Source organism: Nilaparvata lugens, chromosome 5, assembly GCF_014356525.2.
Source record: "Nilaparvata lugens isolate BPH chromosome 5, ASM1435652v1, whole genome shotgun sequence".
NCBI classification, from domain to species: domain Eukaryota; kingdom Metazoa; phylum Arthropoda; class Insecta; order Hemiptera; family Delphacidae; genus Nilaparvata; species Nilaparvata lugens.
The window spans coordinates 72,949,417-72,971,782 of NC_052508.1; the positions used below are offsets into that span (position 1 = coordinate 72,949,417).

Sequence of the window (22,366 nt, forward strand, 5' to 3'; positions counted from 1 at the left end):
TAGCATCTAATTTGGATTTTAGTTTGATAATAATAATTAATTCATTAGAAATTGAATAGTTTCAATATCTCAGTGGTTTCCATCTGTAGTTCAAATAGGACTGTTCATACTCGTTCGGCCAAACTGAGTGGAAATAGTCCCATTATAACTCATGTGAATCATATTTTCACTGTACCGGTCACTGACTGTGATACTGATGTGTGGGAACCCGCCTTAAGTAGGAGAGGGACCGGCTTTCTAGCTCTGCACTCCAAGAATACATTTTATGTATTTATTTATAATATTAAGGCACCAGGTACCTAATAACTAGTAGTTCTGTGAACAGTAGACCTCGCGCAGTTATAAACCACAGCCTCTTCTAATACTGTCCATCAAAGTAAATTCTGTCCTGTCCTGTCGTGTCGGCGAGATATCGGTGTATAAACGACTAATGGCTGTTTGGGTTGTTGTTTCGACAATGCTAATAATTTGAAGTAAACAGTTATGCTACTATCATCAAAAGCTTACCGAGTTGAAAGCAGAGAAAAGTCGGAAGAAAATATTATGCTACTTTAAGTTATCAATTACATGCCTCACTGCATGCAATTAATAGTTCACACAACAGCTGTTTTTTCACTAAGTTACATTGAGATATTGAATTGAATGAAATTTCTAATCCACTCGACAACTGATTTATGATGAATAATTGACGGAGCGAAGTGAGGTCTAAGATTCAAGTCGACGGTTTGGCGTTTCTCTTAATGTTTAAATGTTTATATGTTGTGCATTTACGGCGAAACGTGGTGATAGATTTTCATGAAATTTGACAGGTATGTTCCTTTTTTAATTGCGCGTCGACGTATATACAGGGTTTTTTTTTGGAAATTTTGCATTTCAAGGATAATATAAAAGGAAAAAGGAGCCTCCTTCATACGCCAATATTAGAGTAAAAATCAGACTATAGAATTATTCATCATAAATCAGCTGACAAGTGATTACACAGATGTGTGGAGAAGCCAGTCTATTGCTGTATTTCCATAAGGTCTTTAGTTTCAATCAGGTACTTGTGGATGAGAATACTGCGTGAGGTCTACTAGTAGTATAATTTTTACTCTAATATTGGCGTATGAAGGAGACTCCTTTTCCTTTAATAATTATCCTTGCAATGCATAATTTCCAAAAACCTTGTATATAAGTCGACGCGCAATTCAAAAAGTCAAATATAGAGAAATTTAACAATCTATAGGAGAATACACAAATCGATTTGAATCAATCAATCTTTCTATGAAACAGAATCTAATGTAATTCTGGGATCAAATAATTGCTTTAATTTAATACACCTACTTCGGATTACATTCACAGTATCGACTGGCGAATTTCTCCATAAGTCTGTCGATTTTCTGGGCTTCACCAGGGAGTCGGAAAGCTTCAAGGAAGTACCGAAGTGCTGTCACCAGATCTTTGCCAGCAAACTGTATCTGGTCCACGTATGCGTACATCACCTGCAATTCAACAAAACGAAAACGAAATATATTGTGATTCTAATGACTACAAGGCATGAAAATCTATATTTTCCTACAGTTACGTTGAAAAGTGGCCATTTCTGCACTGATTGCAGGCTGCAAAGAATCACTTTTCCGCACTAGTGCGCAAAGTAATACTTTGCGCACTCTTAATACTTAGGCCCGGTTATTGCACAGCAGCCGGTTACATTTTTAGAAATTGAGATTTATTCAAATTTTCAAATTAATTTAATTTTTAATTTGAATGAATTATCGATTATTAATTTTCAATTGGATTATCAAGTTTAAAATAAATTAAAGTTGTTATTAATTTATACAGACAAACATTTGATGGATTTCAGCCATCATTTTACCCATCATCAACCACTTCTCATATTCAATAGTAACTGTAGGAAAAATTTAATGTGAAATACGTGCGCAAAGTTCGTTTGCTGCACTCAAGAAACCATTCCGCCCTCGCCTTTGGCTCGGGCGTAAACGTTTCTTTCGGTGCAGCAGACTGTCACTTTGCGCACTAGTTGCACAAATAACTATTTAAGAAAGGAAAGAATCGGTTTCTACACGTACGGGATAGGAAATTCACGAATGACGCATCATCACGTCTGAACTGCTAGACTGTTCAACTTGAAATTTTGCATATATATTCTTTATTTACCGAGGATGGTTATAGGCCTATTAGAAATTCTTCAAAATTCCAGCAGGTTTAGTGTTCAGTTTGCCAATTTTATAATAAGTCCCTTACGGAGCACGGGTTACCAATCAATCAATCAATTAATCTCTTTATTCAAAACATACATCAAAATGTACATGAATGTGTCTTTCTTTATTCATTATTTTCAACAAAATAATAAAATAAATACAAGTAAAAACAAAATACATCAACAATAGATTGTCTGAATACACAATGAGTTGGCACTATAATATTCTTCATAACTGTACAATTCCAATTCCACAATATACTTTTTCAGTTTGTTTTTAAACCTTGTAATATCTTTTTCATGATTAATACTAGTAGGAAGGTAAGTAATGAATTTGATGATTTAATGAACTACATGAACCAATTAGTTTCTAATAAAGATTAACGGAAAAACAATGTTATTCATTTAAAACACGTTTGTTTATTCAATAACAGAACTGCAGTTTAGTGTTCAAATCCTATATAACTTCAGCTGTACTGTTTTTTAAATAAATCCATAGCTATTACGGAGAAGTTTATGTTTATGTTTTGAAGGGACGGATTCAAAGATCCAAAGGTTCAAAGAACCTCACACGTCAACCGAAGCTTATTGTGTGTCCCAAAGTATGTTAGTTAGGCAATCCAACTCCCGTGTCCTTTACAAGGTCCAGGAGTTTTTTCCCTATACCAACATCCCATTCCTCACCTGGTTGCTTACAGCCAAACGGAGCCCTTCTTCTAGCTCCAAGATTTTCGCAATCCAGTATGATATGCTTGGCAGTCTCTTCAGACTGATTACAAACCCTACACATCTGGCTTTCATTTCTGAGTTCAATTGTGTTGAGATGTTTCCTGAAGTGACCGTGTCCAGTTATCAGGGCAATAGACTGCTTGACCTGACCTCTACCCAGACTCACCAGCCAGCTGGTGAAGCGAGGGCTTGCGTCTGCCAGCAGCCTTTTGCCAAGTGCTTGACCAGGGTGACCCTGCCATTGCAGGTGGTGTAAATCCCTGGACCATTTACTTATTGTGTGGAAGGCAGTTGTTTTACTTATGCCACAGCCCGGCTCTGGGCCAAGGAATGGCATACTAGAACCCCGCTTAGCAAGCTTATCTGCACGCTCATTACCTCCTATGCCAACATGGCCATTTGCACAGAGTTGAGCGTTGCAAGCCTGCTGAGCGCACTCCCACACCAATTTAGACTTTATTTAATTGGAGTCAAGAGCCTTGAGGGCTGCCTGACAGTCTGACAGGATTTCTATATGCTTATTGCAAGAGAAGTTGGTCAAATTAAAAAATTATAGCGATAAAATAGATGACAATGATAGCAACTATTCACTGTACCTCTTTACTGAAATCGTCATTCTCGCCAAGGAAGTCCCCTATGCCAGTCTTATCCAATCTCTCATCGGTATGCAACCACTCGGCCACTTCGGCTGCAGAAGTTCCCAGCAAATTTTGCTCCTGGAGAAAGGTCAGTCCTTTCTTCGGTTTACGATTGAACCTGCAAGAGGAAATAATTCAGTAAGCTAAATGACTACACAATTAAAACAACAGGCCCAAAGTTGAACAGTTTTATCAAGAAAGTGAATGCACACTTTTGCCGGTGTTTTTTGAATCACCTACTGTACTCATGGGAGCATAAATTAGATTCTCATTTAATAATTATTATCTATAATATAATGAATAAGGAGATTATTTCTAATTGAATAAATTAACATTTCCTTAGTTTTTTATGTATGTATTTTAGTTAAGTGCAGTAGCTTACATTTATTTTTTGTAAAGCTTTTTTGTATTTTGTTTCAAGCAAATAAATAAATTCATTCATTCATTCAATCATTCAAAAATGAAGGCATATTTTAAGGCATATTAATTTAATTTGAAGGCAAATTTAAAGGCACCTAATTCGTAAGAAAAATAACACTTCATATTTCATCTACCTAGCTACGTTTGGACTGTGGAAATTTTTTGAAAGTTGTGTTATGTTAAATGATTGCATATTACATCAGTGTCATTTGAAATTTAATTTGAAGGCATATTTAAAGGCACCTAATTCGTAAGAAAAATAACACTTCATATTTCATCTACCTAGCTACGTTTGGACTGTGGAAATTTTTTGAAAGTTGTGTTATGTTAAATGATTGCATATTACATCAGTGTCATTTGAAACACAATGAATAATGAATAACGAATCAATGGATGAATACTTCTATACTGAGGTCCACGTTATAATGGCATGGAGAAAGATAGGAGATCAACGTTGCCGATCCTGTCTTGTCAATGACGGTAGCTGATAGAGGTTTATTGATGTAATATTAACTGTTAATTCTTGTTTAAAATAATCAGTTATATTTTATTAAGCAAGGAATTATATTTTTCGATAACTTAATAATGAATTTCCATAATTAAGACGAAATATTTTGTTAATTAATTATTAATTCTACATCGTTAAAAGACGATCTGGCAACAGAACAAAGCGAGAAAGAGATAGCGCTATCCGCTTTGTTGAATGATAGACAAGGATAGCAATGGTATTGCTAATCAAACACTGCCATTATAACGTGGACCTCACTATAGCTACATTTGGACTGTGCTACTTTTTTGAAAGTTGTGTTATGTTAAATGATTGGATGTTACTACATCAGTGTCATTTGAAACATAATAAATAATGAATCAATGGATAAATACTTTCAACTAGTCTCAAGTAATTGGATGTTCCTTAATTGAGATCACTACAACTAATTATGTAAGGAGTAGAAATTTATTGTTATTAAAACTCAAACAAAAGTAAAAAATTGTCAAATGTAAGAATACAGTGAGTACAACCAGCAACGTTTTACATGAATTGTCAAATTGAAACAAATTCTGTATGAACTTCCACAATGAAAACAATTCAAAAACACTCAAACTGGAATAATGTTGAATATTGGAATATTCTCCTACTTTATTGTTTATTACAAAGTATTACTGAAAAAAGTATGGCTTTTGTTGGTGGGGAGTACCTGGCGGGAACGTCCCACCGCCTGAATATATCATTTAAGCCGTCAATGGGCCTTACGACTGTCATACTTCAGCCGGGACCGACAATTTAACGTGCCCATCCGATAACATAACATACTGATTTACTGAAATTACTAAAGTATAGTAACTGTTACTGAAATTGTCACTTCTATACCTGTATTTCATTGTTTTAGAATGGGATTAATCGTTTTTCATTGTATACGTTCTGTGTACAGTAAATTGTTCCAGTTCCAATCGTAAATTGTTCCATCAAGTGACTAGTGCAAAATGTTCCCATGGAACGCCATTTCAAAATCGTTGGTTCGAGCTTTTGGCGCGCACATATAAAGTTGATTTACACTAAAATGTGTCGTTTACTAGCTGCGTGAATGAAGAAAGGCTGTTTTACAAACTTACCGTCTAGAAAAGTGTGCATTTCTTTTATTCCATTACTCTCAAATTTCCTATAGAGAAAAATTCATTTAATGAATGGTTATCAAACATCATATTGTTGGTTATATATTCTATAGCTATGCTATGGTAAACAAACTATCAGCGCATGCGCAGAGAAGCAAGAAGACTACAATAATCGACCAATGAGAGCTCAGATAGTTGGAACTGTACCAGGTCGGACAATTTACCACGCTTCGACTGTGGGGCAGGATTTTGGAACTGGAACTGGTTTCTGGTACAGAATCTGTCAAAACTCTTCCCATGGAACGCGGAACTTTTTACCTGGTAAATTGTGAATCGGACAATTTACCACATTCCATGTACACAGAACGGGTCCAATGTTTCATAATTCTGAATTGTTATATACCATTATATAAGAAGACATTATTTGTCTCCGCCCAGCCGGAGTGTTGTTACAAGCATTTGCGTGAGAGATGTGATTGTGACGCGTCACAGTTCAACATGAACGTTATAGCAATGCCTCGAGCAACGCAGTGTGACGAGGACCTTTCTAGGAAATGTTTTTGAACAATGAAAATGGGTCGTACTCGAACACCTAAGAACCAACTCAGTGATTCTCAGTTGTCAGTTATCAGTGGTAACATTTTCTAAAAATTTCTGGGTCATCTTACTGCATTGCTCGGAATACCTCGCACCTGACAACTCTCCGGTAGTATTGATTGATTGATTGAGTACTTTATTTATGTAGATTACAATATATACTGGCTTATACACTTATATACAATAGCTTACAATACAGCAAAATTATAGATGAATTTACATAATATAGACTAAGAAAATAATTATTGAACTGTATATGATATGAAAAAGCAATTTGTAATAATAATAACTATAGATAATAATCATATTGTTATGCATCTACATAAATTAGCGGAGCTTTGGACATATCAATGTCCATTCTTCGGAAAGAATATTAAAAATATCCTCCCCACTAACTCTCTACCAAAGAGTAGGACGGAGACAAATGGCTTAAATGATGGTATATGAAAAGACTTGCCAAGCTCGGAGGCTACTAGGCTAGGCCGGCTCTACTGAAAATTACAACAAATTGATTTAACAAAAAATTACAGTAGCCGCACCAGGACATTGCCTGGTTTGAAACAATGCCAGCCAGGGACCATCCCGTGGTGCGTATACTATTGCTTCAATAATATTACTATAGTGAGTCCACGTTATAATGGCAGTGTTTGATTAGAAATGGTATTGCTATCCTTGTCTATCAATCGACAAAGCAGGTTACACTAGTATTTCTGTGAACAGTAGACCTCACGCAGTATTCTCATCCACAAGAACCTGATTGAAACTATATACCTTATGGAAATACAGCAATAGACTGGCTTCTCCACATATCTGTGTAATCACTTGTCAGCTGATTTATGATGAATAATTCTATAGTCTGATTTTTACTCCAATATTGGCGTATGAAGGAGGCTCCTTTTTCCTTTCATATTATCCTTGAAATGCGAAAATTCCAAAAACCTTGTATATACGTCGACGCGCAATTAAAAAAGGAACATACCTGTCAAATTTCATGAAAATCTATTAACTTATGTAACTTATAATAACTTAGTTACATATAACTTACATATGAATACCGGTCTCCCAGACCTCCTTCTGATGCTTGAGCACCTGCAGCTGTTGAGGGGTGTCAGGCGCCTCCTTGTTGCCCGAGCTTCCCGAATTGAGAGAGGTGGCACTTCCGTACGAGTGCAGGCTCTCTCTTTCTCTCTCTTTCAGCGACGAAGGCGGAGCCAACTCTAGTGCTTCCGCGTCACGCACGTTCCTTTCTGCCCCTGAAATTCGAATCAAATTTTGACAATTTCAATGGTTTGGGAATTAGTCTACGAGTCTCATATTAAGATCATCATCATCGTCATCCTCCTTCTCCTCCCCCTCTTCCTCTTCCTCCTCTTCTTCTTATTCTTCTTCGATGACGCTACAGCCCAAATCGAGCCTTGGTCTCCTCAGGCCCGGTTGCACAAATGCCGGTTTAATTTTAATCGTGATTAATTTCACGAGAACCAATCAGAGAAGGCATTTTTGATAAGACGGCTTCTCTGATTGGTTCACGTGTGATTAATCACGATTAAAATTTAACCGGCTTTTGTGCAACCGGCACAAATTTCTCGATATCTCTCATTATGTAACTAAAATGTCTGGTTGTACCTCCGACGACTAAATTTAACAGCCTTGAAATGACATCGCTATTGTAGTCAGATTCGTTCTTTGGTTTTATTTATTTATACACTGATACATACTATTTTCCTGGCATTGCTTTCATTAGATGACGTCATTTCACGATGGTTTATTCATCTAATCATTGGCACATAATTGTTGTACCTCCGACGATTAAATTTAACAGCCTTGAAATGACATCGCAATTGTAGTCAGATTCGTTCATTGGTTTTCTGGCATTGCTTCCATTAGATGACGTCATTTCACGACGGTGTATTCATTTAATCATTGATACACAATCATTAGTACCTTATTATTCGAGATTGAATTTTTCTCTGTCATTAGACAGAGCAGATATAGTAGCTGCATCCTTTTCTAGCTCCGCATCGCTTCCAAATAGTTTGTACGCTATGAAGAAATATTTTGAACCAACGGAATATCCAATTTGTATCAATCGGATCAGAGGCACTGTAAAAGTTGGACCACTGGGAAAGAAAATGCAGGAGACAAGGATGAGGTGGTTTGGGCATGTACAGCGACGGGAGGAGGATTATGTTGGACGAAGAGTGCAGGATTTGGTTTTGGATGGTGTGAGAGGACGAGGTAGACCTAGGATGAGGTGGGGAGATAGAATAGCGGCTGACTTGCGGGAGAGTGGTTGGAGGAGAGAGGAAGTATTGGATAGGGCTTTGTGGAGAGGCAGACAAAGAGGAAGGAATTCCAACCCCATTTAAATGGGATAAGGCATAGCCAAAGAAGAAGAAGAATATCCAATCTCAATTAAAAAAATGTATATGAAATCATGGAATGATATTCTGCATGACATCAAAATAAACGTGGACTTTTGGTCATTTTATCAAATCAACTACGCACTTTCCATTACTCACACACAGGCAAAAACGTTACGTGGGCATCACTCGTAATAAAAATAAAATAAATGAATATATGACATAGAATTGATCATTATAAATAAGAATCAGCAATAATATTAGACCATAAATAACGGAATATTTGGAATCACAACATAGTACTATAGAAGAACATAGATTATTATTAGAATAACAATATTATTGCTGATTCTTATAAAAATGAGAATCAGCAATATTATACCATAAATAACGGTATATACCGTAAATAACGGTATATACCGTAACGGTATACCGGTAAATACCGGTATTATAGAATAGTTGTAATCACAACATAGTACTATAGAAGGCGTTGAAATAGAAAAAGTGGCAACAACGCATTCCTATAATTTCCACTTGCTTTATAATGTTAATAATCTCACTATATCTCAAGATGCTATATAAAAAAGATACCATATGGAAAAAGAGAATATCCCATGGTATAGGGCGTTTATGCTCCAAATATCACTGTTTTTTCATTCAAGTCCATAGCCCATGTATGGTAACTCTTTTTCGTGAAGCTATGTGACGCTGGTAGACTCTCATACAATGCCGTTCATACACTCTCACACAGCCGAGACGGGTAAAAGAAAGGAGACGGGGCCGCGCTACCTGTACACAGGGCTATTGTTCCAAAAAGTTTCATCCTCTAACTCTCGACTAGCATACTTTTTTGTCCTCTGATTCCGCTTCATTACCCTCATTAGTGGACCCGTGTGGTTTCTTGAAGGCAATTCTAGCTGGTAGCTGGTAGTACCAGCTTATCTATTAAATTTTTCTTAATAACTCAATATTTTCAAGTTCTGAGAGTTTATTGAATGTAATCATTCTATTATATTCGGTTTTTAATCAAATCAAATTCAACATTTCTAGTTTATTCATTTCTGGACTTAAAAATGGACTCAAATCAATTCAAGTGGATAGCATAACCTATAATTTTTATTCATTCATAACTCCACCTTCATTGTATTATCATTCATCCCATCATCATCACCTAGGCTTAAAATACTTCTAGAAAGTCGCCTTTGTAAAATAATAAATTACATTTCACCTTACATCTATACTTGTATTTTCTACAATTATCGAATCTAAGTCAGTGATTCAGTACTTGTAATTGTATTATTCTCAATGGTTCATTTGATGAAACTCAACTTGCTCACAAGCTGTATACAGACCAACTTGAGTTACATACAATTCGATAATATTATTGAACGTACAATTTTTTGGCGTCCTTTTAAATTCTATTAGATTGAACACAACTTGGGAAACATATGATGTGCATCATGTGTTTTTCAAGTCCCATTCAATATAGTAGAATTTATAAGGACGGCTAACAAATGTACGTCCAAAAATCGATGTGGACTTTACAAAACACGTACTTTTGACTAAATTTCTACCTGTCATCGATAGAAATGTGTGTGTTTATCCAATCACTTTATGCTACCACTGGTTTACGGGTGAAAGTGCCTTCAAATAACTTGGACCACACTGTAAATTTGACCACACAAGTAATGGACCACACTGGTCCATTCAATCTAAGAACGGCAAACAAATAAATGTACGTCCAAAAATCGATGTGGGCTTTACCATAGAGAAACAATAGCATAAGTAGATATCCCATATTATAGAGCGTTTATGTCGCAACTTTTACTGTTATCTCAAGCCTATAGTCCACGTAGTTCTTTCCCGTGGAACTTTATGACGCTAGTAGTCTCATATTGTGCCGTTCATACACTCTTCATCATCATCATCATCCACGGCTCCAAAACGGCTACAATCCAAAACGGATCTTGGCCTCCTCCAGCAATCGCCTCCATTCTACTCTGTCCATGGCAGCTCGTCTCCAATTTCTTACACCAAGCCTCCTTGCATCTTCAGTGACTGAGTCCATCCATCTCAGTCTTGGTCGACCAGGGCGTCTTCTTCCTTCCATGTTGTAATTCATGATTTTTTTAGCCGGATATGAGTCATCAGCTCTTTCAACATGGCCTGCCCACCTGAGTCTCCCTACTCTGATAATAGCCAGTGCATTGGTGAGGCCGTACATATCATACAGATCCCTATTCTTTCTTCTGTAAGAATAAACTCTTACCCGGCCAAAACAGTAAAAATCAACAATAATCGACAGTAATCGGTTTGAGATAACAGTAAAAGTTGCGACATAAACGCCCTATACCATGGGATATCTACTTACGCTATTGTTTCTCTATGGCTTTACACACCACGTACGTTTGACTAAATTTGTACTTATCATCGATAGTAATGTGTGTGTTTATCCAATCACTGTATGCTACCACTGGTTTACAGCCTTCAAGTAACCAGACTGGTCCACCTATATATTCCTCGGAGTGGAAACCTCAACAATAGACCACAAAATTCAATGACAATAGGCGACCACTGAAGGGTCACTAAAACTTCTACCTGTACATCCATTGTTTTCGGCGGTCTCGTTTCTTTAACTCGCCGAGACAGCAACAATATTGAACAGTAATAGTCTAGAACAAACGGCTAAAAATATGGAACATAAACGCCCTATACCATGCTAGCTTTTCTCAACTCACCCAAATTGGTCTGGAAATTGGGGTTGACATAGAGGTCTCGACTCCACTCGACCATGCACTTGAGGATCGACACCAAACAGTCGAGGCCACGGATGCGCATGCGCTTCTCCTGGACGGGCGTGGCTCCCAACTCCAGTGCCTGACGGCCCTGCGCTATTTTCGACACCACGTTTACTAACCTGCAAAATTTATTCATTTATTAATTCAGTCATTTACAATTATTACACTTATGTGAGAAGGCGCAACAGGCTCATGCCCAAAACTGTCCATTCTCAAGTACTGAAGTCCAAATCAAAATGTAAAGGTGCGTACAGATATACACGCCGCGAACATGAGCAATTCACTTTTAATCAGCTGACTATATCTGTATTTTTACAGAATCGGTAAGATACAGATATAAAATTAAGACAAGTAAGGAAATTTTCAGTTCAAAAATTTCCAAAATAACCTCTAAAATTTATTTACGGTAAACAAACAATGAGAAGTACAGGATCATATCCAAGCACTTATCAAGATGACTTTCGTAATCCCTATTCCCGATCTATTATTAAAAAAACCAAAACCTCCAGAATGGACTAGGAACAATGAAGAGACTCTGTATAAACGGGATTGCTATGATTCCTCCAATGTAACTTATTATCAGCCAAAACCGATCGATTTTGAATGTGGAGATGCTGATAATCAGTTTGGGGAACATCATGAATACAATGATAAGAAACAAGGCTTAGTGACTGCGTTGCGTGAGTGTGGCTGTCCATTGAACAATAACATCATGAATTCAATGAATAATTCATCGACATATAACAACAAAAAAGAATATCCTGTAATACAATGCAAAGCTCTGAAATTCAATGATAATTGTGACTTTGATTCAGATGATTTGGCAGTGCAAAATAGCGAGCGATATCGTGCTCCTTTCCCGTTTAGGGTTTATGCAGTCAATTCAGCACCTAACTACCGATCACCAATTGAAGAAGTCTGCTCAGGTCCGTTTCTTCAACAAAAGGAGCACGCTTGGTATATCAGAGTACATGGATACCATTAGCAAAGCTGGTCGATCGTCTATGCTGGCCATTCAACAATTTCGAGAGCCCACACCTCGTAGGCGTCGTAGGCTGGAGGGACAGTGTATTCAAACCTGTTGATTGAAATTTGAAATTTAAAAAGCTTGGCATCAGCTGATTTAAATTGAATTGCTCATGTTCGCGGCGCGTAAATCTGTACGCACCTTTACATAAACATTAACAACAAACTATCAGTCATTTTTGTTTTTCGACACACTAGAACTTACAGTCCGGGTCCTGTAGCTTTGCCTATCGGCGGAGGGCCACTAGCACACAATACTACCCGTTCAAAAACATCCAACATTTTTGAAAATGTATCTTTCCGTAAGCAATAGATGCTCTTTTGTTATCTTCTCAAAAGCAACGTGTTGCATACGAAAAGATACACATGGAGCTTTAATGTATCTTTCCATAAACAACAGATGATCTTTTGTATCTTCTCAAACGCAACGTGTTGCATACGAAAAGATACACAAAGAGCTTTAATGTATCTTTCCATAAACAACAGATGATCTTTTGTATCTTCTCAAACGCAACGTGTTGCATCCGAAAAGATACACATGGAGCTTTAGTGTATCTTTTCATAAGCAACAGATGCTCTTTTGTATCTTCTCAAAGCAACGTGTTGCATCCGAAAAAATACACAAGGAGCTTTAGTGTATCTTTCCATAAGCAACAGATCCTCTTATGTATCTTCTCAAACGTAACGTGTTGCATCTGAAAAAATACACAAGAAGCTTTAACGTATCTTTTCATAAGCAACATATGCTCTTTTGTATCTTCTCAAAAGCAACGTGTTACATCCGAAAAGATACACATGGAGCTTTAATGTATCTTTCCATAAGCAACAGATGCTCTTTTGTATCTTCTCAAAAGCAACGTGTTGCATCCTAAAAGATACACATGAAGTTTTAATGTAACTGTCCATGAGCAATAGATGCTGTTTTGTATATTCTCAAACGCAACGTGTTCATCCAAAAAGATACACAAGGAACTTTTTGGAAATGCTCTTTTGATTGTAGGCGATACGTTGCAACGTCTTTCATGAAGAGTCTCTGTGTGTAGGGAGCTTCATCCATCTAGGGATCTAGGGTCTCTGAGGCCGAGGTCTTGAATTTCAATTCATCAATTTTTCAAGTTCAATTTTGTCATATATTCAGTCAAGATCTCAGTTGGTTCTCAAGTTCTCATTTTGTCAAGTTTTCAATTAGTCAAGATCTCAGGATGTCAGTTCTTCAAGTTTTCTGTTTGTGAGGTTCCAGTTTGTTTAGTTCTCATTCAGTCCAGTTTTCAATTCAGTTCAAGTTTTCAGTATGTCTTACATGTCAAGTTTTCAGTATGTCGAGTTTTAAGTTTGTCAAGCTCTCATTTCATCCAGTTTTCAACTCATCAAGTTTTCAGTTCGATAAGCTTTCAAATCATTGCATTCAAAATAGCAATTAAAAGGTGGATTCGGGGTATCGGTAGAGGCGAGAGTTGAGAAAGATTGATTACTTCAGAGTTTAGATTCTAGTGCTGGATTCAAATGAGCTAAAAAACTAATAAAATCATAAGTCTTTACACATTCTATCACCGGTCACTATTACAAATTTTAATCATTATACTGGCTATTTTTCTGAATCTCCTGATTCTCTCTTTTTGAGCTGTGCGTGTGTGTGTGTGTGTGGTGTGTGTGTGTGTGTGTGTGTTGGCGTTTTCACGCCTTTGTGGGTGATCTGTTTCTTCGTCTGTTGGGTTTGTATGGGGGGAACGGGTTTCTTGGGTTTCTAGGGGGTGGCATAGGGATAGGGGGGAGAAATTTACATTTACATTTAATGTAGTTTCATTCTCAGGGGGGGGGGGGTTTAGTGTCACTATTATTGAAATGTCAACAAGCTTAACCGATCTGTGCAAGTACTGCGAAATATTTATATTATGCCTATTCCTATCTTGCAGTAATGCCTCTGCGAGAGTAAATATTTCTTAATATATATTTGTATATCGCTGTCATTTCTGTGGTGCTGACATTGTCTTATTTTTATTCTAAAGTGTATTATTATTTTATGATGTAGGCTACCACTGTGATTGCTTGTAAGACTTGTGAAATAAATAACTTTTTGAATTGAATTGAATCATAAAGTTTTCAGTACAGTACGTTGAATTTAAACTTTGTCAAGTTGTCATTTCGTCCAGTATTCAATTCTTGAAGTTTTCAGTTCAAGTTCTTAGTACATCAGAATGTTAGTTTGTCAAGTTTCAAGTTCGTCCAGTTTTCAGTGCGTCAAATTTTCAGTACGTCAATTACCCAGTACGTATTCGAATCGTTTAAAACAAGTAGTGGTTTTGACAATATCAAGTCTTTTTTACTCAGTTTCTGTATTAAAGGTAGCCTACACGCAATTTCTACAGCTGCGTACACATATTCGCGCTTCCAACCCGCATCGAGCACGCTCCTCCCTCGTACCGCCCTCGTACCACCATCGAACCACAGTCGCTCCACCCACGCACCCATCATGAACGTTACGGAAGATGTTAGATCTTCTCGCGTTCCCCGGTCGAACCACTGTTGCTCGCCGGTCGATCATCAATCGCTCTGCTGGAGTGACGTTTGGTTGCGCAGCAGAGCGACAGTCTGTACGCACCTTAAGGGCCGGATTCCGATCTCGGGATTTAAAAGTTCTAGACTTCAAACAGCTGGTTTAATTGGCATTCCGGACGGGGCGTAGTCACATTCCACGCTTAAATTAAGTTTCGAAGAACTAGAAAATTGAACACAAAATTAAATAAAGAGAAAATAATGTAAAGTTTCAGCAATTTTGAATGATTTGGGAATTTTTCATTTCTTCAAAGGAAAACGTTTAGTTTCCAATTATAGAAATGAGAAAATAAAGATTATCACAAAAACTGTGGCTACGCCCCGTTTCGGAAAGTCAATTTTCTAACTCCAGCTGTTTAAAAAAAGTAAATTCGTATGACTTTTGTTGGTGGGGAGTCCCACCGCCTGAATATATAATTTAAGCTGTTTAAAGTCTAGAACTTAGCTAAATCCCGAGCTCGGAAACCGGCCCTAAAAGCTACTGTATAGTTTGTAAACTTTAAAGTAGGATTGAATCAGAATCACTCATTAAGCCTTACCTCTCAAACAAATTAGCAGCTGACAAATCACAGTCATAATTGACATACATGTCGACGACACTCTGCGCATCGGCACAGATTCGAGTCAGGGCTTCGATCACCATCCACTTGTGCTCGAACGATGAGCTCGATGTTTCCAGAATGTTCAAGAAGATTTCCTTGAAGAACACCTGCGACAGACAATCATAAAATTACAGCGATGTTGTTTGTTTTAAAAAGCTCACAAGAGATCAGACAATCATGAAATTACAGCGATGTTTGTTTGTTTTAAAAAGCTTAACAGAGAACAGACAATCATAAAATTACAGCGATGTTTGTTGTTTTAAAAAGCTTCCCAGAGATCAGACAATCATGAAATTACAGCGATGTTTGTTTGTTTGTTTTAAAAAGCTTCCCAGAGAACAAACAATCATGAAATTACAGCGATGTTTGTTGTTTTAAAAAGCTCACAAGAGATCAGACAATCATGAAATTACAGCGATGTTGTTTGTTTTAAAAAGCTCACAAGAGATCAGACAATCATGAAATTACAGCGATGTTTGTTTGTTTTAAAAAGCCTAACAGAGAACAGACAATCATAAAATTACAGCGATGTTTGTTTGTTTTAAAAAGCTTCCCAGAGATCAGACAATCATGAAATTACAGCGATGTTTGTTTGTTTGTTTTAAAAAGCTTCCCAGAGAACAAACAATCATGAAATTACAGCGATGTTTGTTTGTTTTAAAAAGCTCACAAGAGATCAGACAATCATGAAATTACAGCGATGTTTGTTTGTTTTAAAAAGCTTCCCAGAGAACAGACAATCATGAAATTACAGCGATGTTTGTTTGTTTTAGAAAGCTCCCCAGAGATCAGAGAACAGGCAATCATAAAATTACAGCGATGTTTGTTTGTTTTTGAAAGCTTCCCAGAGAACAGACAATCATAAAATTACAGCGATGTTTGTTTTAAAAAGCTCCCCAGAGATCAGAGAACAGACAATCATAAAATTACAGCGATGTTTGTTTGTATGTTTTTAAAAGCTTCCCAGAGATCAGTGCATAGAAATTGTCAAAATTTATAACACAAGTGGGTTCAATGATTTATGTGCGATAAATGTCCATTCTTACTATAGTGAGGTACACGTTATGATGGCAGTGGAGAAAGATAGGAGAACAACGTTGCCGATCCTCTGTCTCTTCAATGCCTTCTATAGATGGTAGTTGATATAGGTTAATTGATGCAACATTAACTGTTCATTTTAAATGACAAAGACTAAGAAATTGTCAAAAAACCACAGATTTATTGATACTTAGAAAGACCGGTTTCGGTTATTACATCATTGTCAATCTCTGATAAACTAAAACTAAATACAAGAGCAGCAGAGTTTATACTAGTTGGCGAGTACTGCTATGGTCAAGGGCATGAACGCTTGCCATTGGCCCAGCTAGACAGTCTCCTCCCACTCAACAGTGTCACAAAATGGCGGCTTGAGCAACAGACTCGCCATGATAACAAAATTTACTTTCAATACAAAATAAGAACCAAGAAAACAAGTGAAAGAGAATAAAACAAATATGTAAATGGAATAACTATTGACTAATGTATGCTTACAATGTTATGATAAAACTAAATTCGTAGTGTTATTGGGTGAAATGAATCTGGTCATTTAAACTATTTTCCTTAATTACTCTTGTTATTTCTAAAGCCTCTAGAATATTCAAAGATCTGCCTTTGTTATTAACATGCAGAAACTCAACATTCTCCTCAACTGTGAACTTGTGATTATTTGTTATCAAATGTTCTGCAAAGTTAGATTCCCCATTTTGTTTATTCAAATCTCTGATGTGTTCTTTAATTCTACTTTTAGAATTTCTACCAGTTTGACCCACATCAAGCTCTACAATCACCACATTTAAGTTTGTACACCCCACTTTTATACCAAATATCAATTTTGTCTTTACTCCAGCTAAATAGATTATTTAAAATCGGTTTGGTCTTGAAAGCAACATGAAATCCATTCCTCTTCAATTCCCTACCTATATTATCAGATACAAGGCCTGAATATGGGATTGTTATCCAAGTCTTCTCACAGTTTCAGCCTACAAAGCTGGAATTGATTGAAATTTGTTTGTTAATTTTACTCAATAATCTATCCACCATACTTTCTTCATACCCATTTGTGACAGCTATTTGTTTAAATCGAAAAAAATTGTACTAAAAATAGCAAAGACGGCTAATATCTCCCGAACCGTGCGTTTGACGGGATTATGTTACTGGACCAAAAGTGCTCAGAATTAAATTCTACATCATAACCAGTAATACAAATTGCTAGATCCCCCTCGCCGCGAAGTTGTAAGTTGTGCCAACTGGTGCTCTGTAGGTGACAAGTAGTCAGGGTGACACCTTGACGCCAGCGTGCAAGGTGTGATGTAGACGTGAGCCATCCCCGTCTACTTGTCTCCTTTCTAAGGAGGTGACAACTAGTCGGGGGGACACTCTGACGCGAGGGTGCGAGGTGTCAAGTTGTCGTTTACGGTCATGACTAGTTGGCACCTTTGGTCCAGTAGGTGACAAGTAGTCGGGGGAACAACTTGACGGCAATGGTATATTTTTACGAGGGTACAAGTAGTCGCCTATGGCCAAAATGACCAGGAGTCAGGTAGTCGGGGTGACACCTAGACGACGACCCCGAAAAATAAGGTTAGTTTTTTACGCATAATTTGATACAACTTCATTCCAAAATAAACTTGCAAACTATAACTTATGAATTTAGATGGATTAATCCAAATAATTTAGGTATTTAACGACATCTATTTGACTATTCATCTACTCCAAAACTATAACTAAGATGATTGTGCTTTCTCAGTTAAGTCTAGAACTTTAATTTAAATCCTACCCTAGTCGAGAGTTTAAAATCACGCTGTTTTAAGTTCTGGACTTGAAAATTTTTGATAAACCATCGACTCGGAAACGAGAATCTAATTCAAGCCCTGGACTTATAAGTCCTCTACTCAGAAAGAAAAATCATAAACTCCAGAGTTTAATGTGATCCCTAAACTCCAGGATCAGAATCTAATTCTAGTCCTGGACTTAGAAAGAAAAATCATAAACTCCAGAGTTTAATGTGATCCCTAAACTCCAGGGTCTAGTCCTCGACTACGTTAACGCTCTGACTTGGAAAGCCAATTTTCTGATTCCAGAGTTTAATGCCGATTGAAGTCTAGAACTTAGCTGAATCCCGATCTCTGAAACCAGCTCTTAGAGTTTTATTCGAGGATAATGAATGATATGTTTACAGACTGAGTGCCGGTTGCACAACAGCCGGTTGAATTTTAACCGTGATTAATTCCACGAGAACCAATCAGAGATGCTGTCTTTTCAAAAACGCCTTCTCTGATTGGTTCTCGTGAAATTAATCACGGTTAAAATTTAACCGGCTGTTGTGCAACCAGGCCCTAGACAGACATATACATAGAAGTAACCGACAGCTCACCTCAATTTGCATTTTCAGATGCATTTTGAAGCGAGAAAGCAGAGCCAGGAAGATGGCCAACGACAACCGGAACACCTCTGGAACCGAGGAGACGCCATTCTTCGACAGAGCAACGCACAGATACTGTTTGATGGCTGTCACAAACATGACGTTCGAACGGAATACTGGACCCGCCGACTGAAGGATGGACAGTAGCAGGCTCAGCGACAGAATTTTCGAACGAAGTTCGTGTGATCTGAAAAGCAAACAATATAGATTAGGTAAATAAATAAATAATATCGGGTGACCTGGCTGGCTCAGGTCTGGTGTCAGAGTTTTCAGGTTGCAACTGATCAATTTCAGGGCCACTGACATTGATTAGGTGAGCAGATGATAGTAGAAATAAGAATTGAGTAAGATAGAATGACTTACAAAGATATACAAAACTATTGCTATGAAAAAAGTCTATGATAACAATGAAACTTAGAAATAAAATTCACACCAATATGTATAACAAAATAAAGTGTGAGATAGATGAATTCAAGACTAAAAATACAAAAAAGATTATTAAAATCAAAATACAAATTCTTACTTAATTAGCATTCACTCACACCAAATCGGGCATGGCGTGGAACGGTGTGATAAGGCAATCTCCATAAGATCAACACTTTGTATCACCAAGCCGCGCCTCCTCAGACGTGCTTAGCCTTAGCACAGAATAGGTACAGAATGGAAACTTGTAATCAAACGCCTATCTAATCAATGCTTTTTACATTACGCAAATACTAGACACGTCACGTGACCTTGGGAAGTTCCAATCCTGGTCTTCTGATTGGCTCGTAGCAGTGAACGAGGTCAATTGATCCGGATCATTAAAGTGATCCGAACTTACCATCAATACTACAGTGAGGTCCACGTTATGACAGTATTTGATCAAACTTTTGTTTTGCTATCCTTGTCTATCATTCGACAAAGCCGGTGGTACTATCCTTTTCTAGGTCCACAACCATGCCAATTATGTTTTTGACAGTGTAGAAATAGAATTAATTAATGCAGAGAATCGGCATCGCTATTCTTCTATCTTTATCCACTGCCATTATAAGTGGACCTCACTATATTACAATGCGGCGCTTCCTAACAAGATGGCGGATTTTTGCGTCAGGGTACTAGCCAAGTTTCCATACTGTATGTATACTGTGGCCTTAGAATCTGATGCATCACTATATTTTTATGAGAATTATCCAACAATCAATATTTACATTTAGACCTCAATATGGACTTCATGCACACTTTATGGACCGACCACATGCACACAGTTGAGAACAATATTTTTACATTTCTCAAGATCTAGAATATTAATATGTATTCTACATCCTATAACACAATGGTCGCCAAACTGATGAGCCTGTGAGCTAGAATAGCATTTATAAAACTTCTAGTGAGCTACCAAGCAATATTAGACTGAAGAAAGTATCTTTTATTGCCTATAAAGATACATTTCTAGTGTTGAAATCTACTTATCTCATACGGTAGCAAAAAGTATAACAAAAGTTGAAATGAACATTTCAATGAGAGCAGTGGAACGTACTCTTTTTGGCCTTGAAGTATTTTCTTGATGTTTGGAGTGTACGTTGTAGCCGCCATTCTGATGCAGTTGTCCAAATGTTCATCAGTCAGTCTGTTCCTATATCGATTTTTCATGAATTTCTTACTTGAATTTCTTACTTACCTCAATGCAACTTGGAAAATATTTGGATATTTTTTTTGGGGGACTTGAGGCCAAATATTTCCAGTTTTAGAAAGTGATCTGAGAGACAGATCAATTTGAAAATCCACAAATTCCATTTCAACTGAAGCCTGATCTCCACCAAATGTTGTACAACACAAGTTGCAAAATCTTCTGCATAGATCTCTACAAAAGAGAGTTGATGAATTGCACCATATTTGATATGCTTTTAAAATCTTGAAATCGTTGATCAAACTGTTTCTCAAGTCTTCTTGGCTATTGCTGCGGTGCTGTGGAGGATTTTTCTAGTCATTGATTTTCTTCAGACTTGGAAAGTGTTTATATTCAAACTGGACGGCATTCTTTTGCACGAGCGTTCCTGTGAGCTACCAAAAACTACCCCACGAGCTACCGGTAGCTCGCGATCGACTGTTTGGCGACCGCTGCTATAACGTCTACAAAGGAAAAGAGATAGATACCAAACGAAGAATAGTAACAGAATAGATACTCAAAAAGTACGAACTGACATTGAAAAGCTCAACCCAACTCACACCTAATCCCTGCCACCAGCCCTCAGCTTATCCAACACCGCCACGCCAAACAGAGCTCGATTGTCGATACACCTAATTGTTGGAGGCAAGCGATTCCCAATTCGGCAAGCTAATAATAATAATAATAATAATAATTCAGCAAGCTGTCACGTGGAATGATTTGTTATGCATGGTAGCATGCTTCCTAGGAGAAGGAGAATGAGAAGGAGAAGAAGGAGAAGGAAAAGAAGGTGAAGGAGAAGGAGGTGGAGGAGAAGGAGAAGGGGAAGGGGAATGAGAAGGAGAAGAAGAAGGAGAAGGAGAAGGAGAAGGGGGAGAAGGAGAAGGTGAAGGAGAAGGGGAAGGAGAAGGGGAAGGGGAAGGAGAATGAGAAGGAGAATGAGAAGGAGAAGGAAAAGGAGAAGAAGGAGAAGGAGTAGAAGAATTGAAGTAACCGTCCACTGGAACCGTATTCAACCGATCCGTTCGGCCGTTGAATCGGACGAATCTGTCGGCCGTTAATTCGGACGAACATGGTCGCCCATTGGAACCGTTTCCGTCAGTCTACTTCAGTAGTTGGCTGGTTGCCAGAAAGTGAAGTGGCAAGCTAGTTAGAAGGGGAAGTCATTCTTCTGTGTGTGTTTACTCATAAAGATAATAAAAAAGATTTATAAAACAGAGCAAGTTCAAAAAACAAAAACAGACAAGACTGTGAAACAATTTTGAGTTTAGGATGATGTTGTCTCAGCTCGACTTCGTCCGGATAGAGCCGGAAAATCCCATTCAATTCGGATCGAAAACTTGATCGGCCGGAGACGGCCGTGCACGGACGTATGAACCTGCTGCAATGGACGAGCATCTATAGCTTTCTTTGTTGGGAGATTGTTCGGACGAGTTCGGGAGTTCTCGGCCGATGCTAGTTCGGACGAAATCGGTTCCAGTGGACGGTTACCCTAAAGGTGTGCAGCTACAACCGGTTTAAGCCGGCCACTAAAGATTCTACAAGTCTGTCTGTACAGACACGCTGTGTCATCAGCGAAAGGCTTCGAACCAACATTTTTTGAGGTTAGGTTTTCCTGTCTTCAAGTCAGTGGGCCCGTTCTGTGTACATGGAATGTGGTAAATTGTCCGATTCACAATTTACCAAGTAAAACGTTCCACGTTCCATGGGAGGAATTTTGA

General features: G+C 37.7%; 1 protein-coding gene across 2 annotated transcripts in view; it reads right to left on the reverse strand.

Moving 5' to 3' along the window:
- The window catches only part of LOC111047939 (brefeldin A-inhibited guanine nucleotide-exchange protein 1), a 130,775-nt gene that overhangs the window by 74,703 nt on the left and 33,706 nt on the right, over positions 1-22,366 (reverse strand). For both annotated transcript variants that reach the window (XM_039429243.1, XM_039429244.1), the window contains exons 8-13: positions 18,950-19,184; positions 15,475-15,644; positions 11,297-11,475; positions 7,241-7,448; positions 3,526-3,685; positions 1,324-1,481 (exon numbers count right to left, since the gene is read on the reverse strand). In XM_039429243.1, coding sequence (XP_039285177.1) covers positions 1,324-1,481; positions 3,526-3,685; positions 7,241-7,448; positions 11,297-11,475; positions 15,475-15,644; positions 18,950-19,184 — 1,110 coding nt within the window. The remainder of the gene's footprint in view (positions 1-1,323; positions 1,482-3,525; positions 3,686-7,240; positions 7,449-11,296; positions 11,476-15,474; positions 15,645-18,949; positions 19,185-22,366) is intronic.